A 9,378-nucleotide genomic window follows, 5' to 3' on the forward strand; every position below is an offset into this window, starting at 1 on the left:
ACAGTTCCATCTCATTATCATATGCCCCCCCCCCCCCCCCACCCCCCTTCTTTAATTTACTGATGCTATTTACTGTCTAATAAAGAAGAGCGTGCCATCAAATGACTCTCTCAAAGAAACGTGTCAGTTTCCATTCTAAATGTCAACCTGGATGGAGATGATTTGCATTCGATCTCGAGCTGCCTGTTGCCTCCTTGTAAGCGAACATGTCGCCTCGCCATCAGTCAATCGATGTCACCGTGACAGTGTGGCATTGTGGGTAGCTGTCACAGATTGTGTTGTGCAGAAGCCACAAGGCCCCCCCCCCCCCCCCTCTCCGTCTCGCCAGAGCTGAATGGATTGTGTGTAATGACGAGTGCAAACATCACCTGGGTGTCGTGTTGTCATCCTCTATTGTGTGAGCGACCGCATCGCTCTCCACGGCCATCGAGTCAATGTTGACTGAAGATGAACGTTTTGTACAACAGACATAATAACCCATGAATCGTCGGGGACATCGTACCGTGGGATTATTTCCGTTGTTGAAGCAGGACGGGTTTTCGTGGTTCGATGGCACAGTTTACATTGCTTTAAATTAGAGCTCCATTAGAGCTGTTTGAAAAGTTGCATTCACATGTGCAGTTTTTAGCTTTTTAAATAATACTACGCTAAATACTGGTAAACAGATTCTTTATGGATTTTGTTAGTCAAAACAAGACGTTGTTCCATCAGCCTGCTGCCCTCACTGATGCACAGATTTGTTGTTGGACCCCGGGGGAGACGAGGCTCTCTAAAACTGGAACGATTGATTTGATAATCGGGCCCCTGGATGGTGATCCAGCCTTGCATTTGCACGTTTCTGGTGAAAATAAACATTCAATGCAGAACCTCCTCTAATTGAACGGCAGTAATCACCGGTAGAAACAGATTTGAGCTACTTTTAGTGAAGTTTCAAATGTCTTTATGTGTGAGAGTTTGCAGATATCAAACTGTCCTCGGAGCACGTGTCTTGTCCCTTGAAGGAGCTTAAAGTCAACACCTGGCCTCGTAGCAGTGATCCGAGCCTTTGATTGAACACTTTAATGCCTTTTTTTTTTCCTGTCCTGCCTCCAACTTTCACAACTCCAGACAGACACTCCATCAATTCAATTCAATTCAATTCAATTCAATTCAGTTTATTTTCTATAGCCCAATATCACAAATTACAAATTTGCCTCAGAGGGCTTTACAATCTGTACACATACGACATCCCTGACCTTTGACCTCACATCGGATCAGGAAAAACTCCCCAAAAATAACCTTTCACAGGGAAAAAAGGGAAGAAACCTTCAGGAGAGCAACAGAGGAGGATCCCTCTCCCCGGATGGACAGATGCAATAGATGTCATGTGTACAGAATGAACAGCATTTACAAAGTTACATAAACACATTACATGAATATGACAATGTATGAATGGAACTCCAATCCATGAAACAGAAGGAGGTAGAGAGGAGGGGGGGCGGGGCGCATCAGCAGGGCCAACGCGGGAGGCCGGCTCACCAGCATCAGACACCTCCAGGTTCAATGGACCCTATGAGACGTGAAGTCACAACGACTCCGGGGAGGAAGCAGAGTTAATAAGGTGCAATGGAGAAATGTAAATTCATCCATAAGGAGAGAGAGAAGATGAGATAGGTGCTCAGTGTATCCTAAAACATCCCCCAGCAGCCTATAAGCCTATAGCAGCATATCAAGGGGCTGGACCAGGGCAAACCTGATTCAGACCTAACTATAAGCACTCTCTTATCGGGAGCGGCTCTTACGCGCACAGAGAGACCGGTCGACAGTGGACTACAGAACCCAGGAGAACCGTTCTCTTTTTAAATGTGAGCTTGTTACTTTGTGCTGCATTCAGCACTAAATGCAAAATGTACATTTTGTACACAGGCTTATTATCTTGGGTCGAGGGAGAGAGCCAAGTGGTGGTGATCTATATTAGCTGAGGTGATTATGAAGCAGTGGGTTTTCCCAGGCAGTCGGTTCGACGTGTTGCTAGGAGACATACCTCGAGATCGGGGGTGGAGAGCTGGTTTGATGAGGAGGCAGAGTTCCCAGCGTGTGTCGGCTTCACGCGGAAATAACTTGTGCCACAGGCGTGCTGTCCCAATTGCAGAATATGGATTTGAGCCGGTTAATTCAATCTTTGAAATTTGGTCTTTCACGTCTATATTTTTAAGTTGGTTCAGAAATATGTTATGTGCAAGATGGCTGTTTTTCATGGATTGCTGGCAAACTCAAGACTCCCAAAAAAAGGGCTATTGCCATTATAGTTTGGACTGTAAAATGGTCAAATGTGAATTATGATTATCCCCATATTTGCTTACATCTGACATTATAACACACTGTCATCTTGTCGACCTCTTCAGAGCACAATATATATATATATACATATATCTTTTTTATAAAACTTTAACGTATAGGTCCAAAAAAGCAAGGTAAATAAAGGGCAGAATTAGTATCAGGGAACAAAATCCTGACTGTGGAACATATTTCATCACTTTCACTTTCAGCTCTCGAACTCTCGTATTTCATCAATTCTGTGTGATTAAAATCAATACACTGATCAGATTCTGGATGTTGATATATGTTGCCTCCCAGGAAGCTGTGCGCCATGGCTGATAGATGGGCGTTGTAAAGTTGTTGGTTTATTGAGGGACCCTGAGGGAGTCATGCTTGAAGCAATGCTGCCCTCATCTGGAGGACACTGGCAGTGCACCCTTCCACATCACCGCCTCGATGAGGAATTACCAACGTCACGTAAACCTCTGGCCTGAATAGATATCATTTTAAGGTCAAATTATTATTCTTTACCCCCACCAGCACCCTTACTACATAAATTCACATCCACAGTATCTTTGCCCCGGTGACTTGAAGAAGTGGTAATTTAATGGGTGGTGGAATTAAGAGTTGAACTATCTCTGCTTACAAAATCTAATTTCACGGCTCTTTCTGTGCCAAGTGTCTGTATTTAAAGCCCCACGCTAGGAGACAGTGCGTAGGGTATATTTAACATCCCTTCAACTGATGGTGAGAGTGTGATTTCTGGCTCTAACAGACGGGAAGCATCTGATCTCCAAGGATGTAATTAATCAGGAGCTGAGGTGTAAATCTGCCCAGTGGAGGAGATGGCTGGCCTGGTTGTATTTCTCCCTCCGTCAGCGTGCTGTCTGCAGGGAGACGGACTGTCAGGGCCAAACAGTAATTGGTCAGAGAGGACTACGGGGAGGAACGTCTAATTACTAAGAAACATGTTCGCTCCCATGGGCCCGGCAGGTGGACGAATACCTTGAGGTGTTTATGTGCTCACGATAGTTCAAAATATTAGTTGAGGCTGTCGGGCCTTCGAGGCAAACTCTCCCTCCGCTCAGACAATATGTTGTGCTTTTTATGTTCCTCCACTCGGATGTTTCATTGGGCAGAGTGATGGTCGAAGGGGGAGATGATCACGAGTAGTCCGGAAGCCAACTGCGGCTCAAAATGTGACGCGTGAACTGGAAGTAGAAGGCATCTTCTAATAGTCTAACATTTTTATATGTATATGTTTTTTTTTTACATGGGGGAGAAAGAGTATATGTTATTTTTTAGAATGTTTAATTGTTGTTCTTTTGATGAAACAAAAGCTCAATGTGTATTTTTGTCACTCTTTTTACTTTTTTTAGAAGTATATTTCTGGCCCAACAGCTACATGTGGGTTTAAAAAAAATACTCCCACATAAGATGGAAAGAATGACATCATGCAACATTTGAAACGTTGCGTACGTAACGTAATGATTGTTCCTAAAAAGAAAAGCAGTTCTTCGCCCCTTTAGACTGAAATGGGTTGAGGAAAAATGCAAAGCTCAGCTCGAGATCCCATAATAAAAGTGTCTGTGCTATCTCGAAGAATAAAGAGGCTTGAGTGTGGAAATGAAGGATGCTCCGAGGCCCAACAGCTTCTCCGTCCCCCCCCGTCCCCCCCCCAACAATACCACACACACACACACACACACACACACACACACACACACACACACACGCACACACACACACACACACACCACCACCACCACCACAACACTCCACGGGTCTTTAATCTCCAGCACAGTCGCAGCTGCTGAGAAGTGAACTTTTTCTGCAAAGAATTCAGCAGCACGTGTCACTCTGCTTCCAGGCTGGAGCTGCATTTATTTGCACTCAAACATGTGTTTGTCTGTTTTGCTTCGTTCCTCCACTAGGGGGAGACTCTGAGCAGGACCAGGCTACATAAAGGGAGCATTTTGTTTACACGGTCCGAGTGAATGACTTCATCTGGGCCTCTCGTGATTTCATTGGCCTTAAGTGCCTCTAATAGTCTGGTAATTACTCGAAAGCAATGAGCAGTTAGCAGATGTCAAACTCATATGGCCACTTGGTTACGCAGAAAACTAACCGTATTAATTAACCCTGAGGGTCTTGGTTGCTTTCGCTGTTATCACAGCAGTGAAATGTGGTGAGACAGATCAATGGAGAGGTAGCAGACATGTTGGCTGATATAGCCATCACCTGCAGCACGGCTTCTGCAGTCTCCGCCTGAAGGGGCCTGTGGTGCTCAGCGCTGCCTCTCTGACCCCGCCGTGATTGACTTGATCTCCCAGAGAAAAGCTGCCATGACCTTAAGAAAGCTTGAGGAAACAGGGGATGAAGACAGACAGGGCCGAGCAACAATACTGCACACACACACACACACACACACACACACACACACACACACACAGTCAGCGTGTTTGGATTATTACTTCACAATGACAAGGGGGCTCGAGGTTGCCATGTCGAGCCACATTTCACATCTCTGAACTTAATCTGAAAGGAAAGATATAGGAGGGGGAAACTGTGATTGACGGCTGCTTAATCAACCCCATAACCGTAATTAAAAATAATTAAAAAGTCGTTTTAGCGCTAAACATTTTTAAATTTTTTTGCTGATGTTAATAAATAATGTGTTCGATTTAAAAGTCAAAAGGTCTCATGATACCGCAGCAACACAAAAGTCCCTTGCCACGGGACACATCATTTCAGATTCAGGTGTCCAGTCAGCAGTAATTAGCCATACTGGGTGTGAAGCCTACCAGGTTGTGCTGTTTTCATATGGAGGTTAAATGCCACATCCCCCCCGTGGAGTCCACTGCCTGCCACTGATAAGGCCTGTGGTCGGGACAACACCTTGGAGCCAAACTATTACATCAAGGTCATGGAGAGGAGGAATGTTCTGCCGATTAGTGCCGGAGTCCGGCAGCAACCTGCAGAGCCCACAACTCTTCACAGGGATGACCACCGAGGCTACTGGTCATTTTAGATTCAAAATGGACTCGTTGAGTTCCCTTGTGAGTGTACACTTCAGGCGTGTGAGGGTCTGCAGTCCCAAACGCCGCAGAGCAGTGGAGACTATATCATGACTTTTATAGCAGCAGCATATGGCAAAAATAATTCATCATATAGTTGTTCACATCCATGCTGTAATAAGTAATACTAATAATCTCGTGGGAGACAACGTGTTAAAGGATTAGAAGTAAAAGGTGTATAAATTGAATGGGTGCTGTTATGATCTATTCTACTTTCCTCTCAATCGAAACTTGGACCATTGAGCTGCTCAGTCTTTATGCGCACTGTATGCGCACTGTATGCGCAACGCTTCACAAACTGGCGTTTATTTCATTTTAATTCTAAAGTTGAAGCAACACCTTTATTAACAGTGCAGTACTTATGTTATTTAATTTAATTTACGACTCTGAGATTTCCTTTTGAATGAAAAGTGCGTTACAATTCAAATGCATTGTTAATACATATTTGTTAAAGGTTTCCCGTTTTACTTCCAATTGTTATCCAATTACATTCCCCATTTGTCTAGCCTTTATAAACAAAATAAAATAAAAGTGGTCAGTATGAAGTAAAGTGTGTAACGCCGAGGCTCATAACGCCTGTTGTCTTCTGGGTGGTTTTTTTTCGACGAGTCACTTGTTGACACTAAACTTTTGACGCGTGTGAAGTGTTCTCTGCAAACGAATTTATTCCACGAGAAGGCGGCGTGTTACGGACACGCGCACGCGCGCGCCGCTCTTCCCTGTTCAGGTCCGAAGTCAACAGGTTCAGACATGGTGACAATCAGTGCGCAAAGACTTGTGAATGAATCATAATCATTTTTTTCATTATTCATCCAGAGAACTGGTCAAATTAATTTTAATCAAGCATTTATATTAGATTGATGGTGATCTGTATGTGCCAGATATACCTAAAGTTTGTAGAATAATTCATAGGAGCTCAAAGCGAACCGTATATTTTTTAATTTGTCATATATCCTAATGGGTGAATATTTACTCGGTCAACTTTTTCATATTTTCTAACTCAGATACTCTCTCCACTTTGTACTTTGACTTTATTTAAAACCAATTATAAATATATATATATGGCAACGTCTATATATATATAGACGTTGCCAGCTCCAGTGCGTATTTACGCCCGGTCAACACTCCGAAGTCCCTAACGCGCCTTAATGAGAAGTAAAATAACACGAAGCGCAGCGTGGCAGTTAAAAGGAGTATCGGTGCTCATTGATAGGGAGATCTGGGTCAATACAGACAGAAAAGAGGGGTGTGACCATCTCAGAAGTTTTCAATGGGCTACCTGTAGCGCTACGCATAAATACTCCTCCCTCTGAGGATGAGCTCAGTCCTGAGGGAGAGACGCAGACACGAAATTAGGTTTTGGGAATACTGGTTCGGGCGGATTATGAACGCTTTTGGACACCAACCATCTAACCAGCAGACCAGCCCCATTCAGCACCACAGCGCGCAGGAGCTCCTGGACATGGCCGTGTACTGCGATAACTACGGTGTGTACCAACAGAACCTCCACCACCATCACCCGCAGAGGCCTCCGACGCACCCCACCAGCTACGGCCTCGGGGAGTACACCACCCCGTCCGCGAACCCGTACCTCTGGCTGAACGGACCGGGCATCAACTCCTCTCCTTACCTCTCCGGGAACAACAGCACGTCGTATATTCAGTCGGGATACGGGTCGAACCAGAGGCCGTTCTTGCCGCCTCCCACCGGGTTTGGTGGGGCGGATCTGGGGTGGCTGTCCATATCCAGTCAGCAGGAGCTCTTCAAGATGGTCAGACCGCCTTACTCCTACTCAGCACTGATAGCGATGGCCATACAGAACGCACAAGACAAGAAGTTGACTCTCAGCCAGATCTATCTGTACGTGGCAGAAAACTTCCCGTTCTACAAGAAGAGCAAAGCCGGATGGCAGAACTCCATCCGCCACAACTTGTCTCTGAACGACTGTTTCAAGAAAATGGCACGAGACGAGGATGACCCCGGTGAGTGGAGACGAAGTGTTTCTGTGTGAGATGGTTTTCATTGAACCTGCTTCCAAATGCGGCTTGAATAGAGTGAGACGTGTTGAAGCATATTTTTTATTTGTTTGTGTGATAAAACTCCTTTTTAAATATATTAATTTTAATAAAATAAAAATTATAAATATATTGAAACTAATAAAAAGAAACTTCATATCATTGACAGTTAAAGATGAAACACTCAACTCGTGTGCACGTGAATGTGAACTAAAAGTAAACTAAAACTAAAACTTTTTTTTAATACATTGTCATTCAGGTAAGGGAAACTACTGGACGCTGGATCCCAACTGCGAGAAGATGTTCGACAACGGGAACTTCCGGAGGAAGAGGAAAAGGAGAGCCGACATAAGCGGGGCTGACAGCAGCGCTCTCCCGGTCAAGTCAGAAGACGGCCCGCACAAGCTCTCCGACACCGCCAGCCTGCTGAGTTCCTCCCCGCCCAGCCTGCACGGATCCCCGGCCTCCACGGAGCCCAAGTCGTCCCCGTCCCCGTCCGCGGAGCACAGCCCGTGTTACAGCAATTTCGTGTCCAGCGTGAACTCGCTGATGGCGGGCAGCGGCAGCACCGAGGGGTCCCGGGGCGCGGAGCGGGACTACAGCTCCGGGCATCCCGGGGGACAGTCTCAGACCAGAGAGGGCATGTCCGGACTGGGCTCCTACTCGCCCACTTTAATCTCTCCTCTGAACTCAACAGACAACACCAGAATGAACTATTACACATCAGTACAGAACCTCTCCAACCATTTTAGTGTTAATAACCTCATATACAGCCGGGAAGGAACAGAGGTGTAGTCTGTCTGTGTCATTTATCACTCTAGTTATAGCCTTCACTTTTCTTCAGTAGCCTACTGTTATTAAGTATTACTCATTTTGTGGTTTAATAGGTCTACTTGTAAAACTAGCACTGGAAATGAACTGAACTGAAATGAACTTTTTTTTCCTCCCACAACAACTCTTCCTAACTGGGAAAAAGTATTTCAGTGTATTGAAAGGGAACACCGATCTGCCACTTCTCCATTCTGGCTTGTCCATACAAGTGCAACAAACATGTTTATTTGTAGAAAAAATATTACAATTCACGAATCAGCCCACGGGAAATCTATCCTTGAACTGATGGATGCCTATATCTTTTTTTTAAAGACCTGTCTTAAGGAAGAAGGAGACACCTATGTACAGAAATTATTTTCTTAAGAAGATGTGACATGTATTTTAGACTGAATTTTGTTCTGTGTTTTTTTTAAAAATTTTAAACACGCATCGATGTTTGAATAAAAGTCATTTATTTTAACTCCCGGCTTATGTGTCATTCTCCTACTTATCCAAGTGTTAGATGAAAAAAAAAGTCAAGGACGGTTGAAACTGTATATAATGCATCTACTTTAAATAGTCAAAAGACATTATATTTATATTCTTCATTGGGCATTTAAAATTAAATGTTATTTTCCTGTACAAAAACCCTTTATTGTTCTTATAATACTGAGTTGATAGTGGATATTCTAATGTACAGTTATTTTATCATCACTGAATGATAACCGTGTAACTAACCTATGAGGGGTAATTATTTATTTATATATTGTTAACATATATTTACAATATTTTAGAGACAACGCTGTGCTTTCTGTCTCTCACAGAGCCGCAGTCAGGCCCAAAAAAAGGCACATTTTCAGATTAAGTTCTCAATATTTTTCAAGAAAGGGCAAAAAAAACAAAAAACGATATAAATGCTACAAAGCCTGTCCGGAAATCTGAAGTCAAGTGTCTGTAAGCAGTAAAGTGTGTGAGACAGAGACATTTTCCGCTTGTCACTTCCAATAGCCCCGTTTCATCAAGCAATCAGACCTTTAACTTACTTCCACGAGGTTCAAAAGTTCACCTTTCTGTCTGCGGCGGGGCTCGATCACGGTGCCCGTTTGATGTGAGCCTGTTTGCATGAATATTCCACCTGTCTCCATCTATTCCCAAAGTCTTGTCACGCACAACGCCGG

General features: G+C 44.1%; 1 protein-coding gene across 1 annotated transcript; it reads left to right on the forward strand.

The window, feature by feature from the left end:
• Nucleotides 1–6,720: 6,720 nt before the first annotated feature.
• On the forward strand, nucleotides 6,721–8,589 carry foxi1 (forkhead box i1). Its single transcript, XM_034558956.1, has 2 exons — nucleotides 6,721–7,357; nucleotides 7,650–8,589. The coding sequence occupies exons 1-2, from the start codon at nucleotides 6,760–6,762 to the stop codon at nucleotides 8,183–8,185; spliced, it is 1,134 nt and encodes a 377-aa protein (XP_034414847.1). The 5' UTR covers nucleotides 6,721–6,759; the 3' UTR covers nucleotides 8,186–8,589.
• The last annotated feature ends 789 nt before the right edge of the window (nucleotides 8,590–9,378 follow it).

Source organism: Cyclopterus lumpus, chromosome 19 (genome assembly GCF_009769545.1).
Source record: "Cyclopterus lumpus isolate fCycLum1 chromosome 19, fCycLum1.pri, whole genome shotgun sequence".
Lineage (NCBI taxonomy): Eukaryota > Metazoa > Chordata > Actinopteri > Perciformes > Cyclopteridae > Cyclopterus > Cyclopterus lumpus.

What these genes read in the sequence shown, in the direction of transcription:
- foxi1 (XM_034558956.1), top strand. Translation starts at nt 6,760, where the DNA reads ATGAACGCTTTTGGACACCAACCATCTAACCAGCAGACCAGCCCCATT. An exon ending in ACGAGACGAGGATGACCCCG is followed by an intron (nt 7,358 to 7,649) that starts GTGAGTGGAGAC and finishes ATTGTCATTCAG; the next exon opens with GTAAGGGAAACTACTGGACG.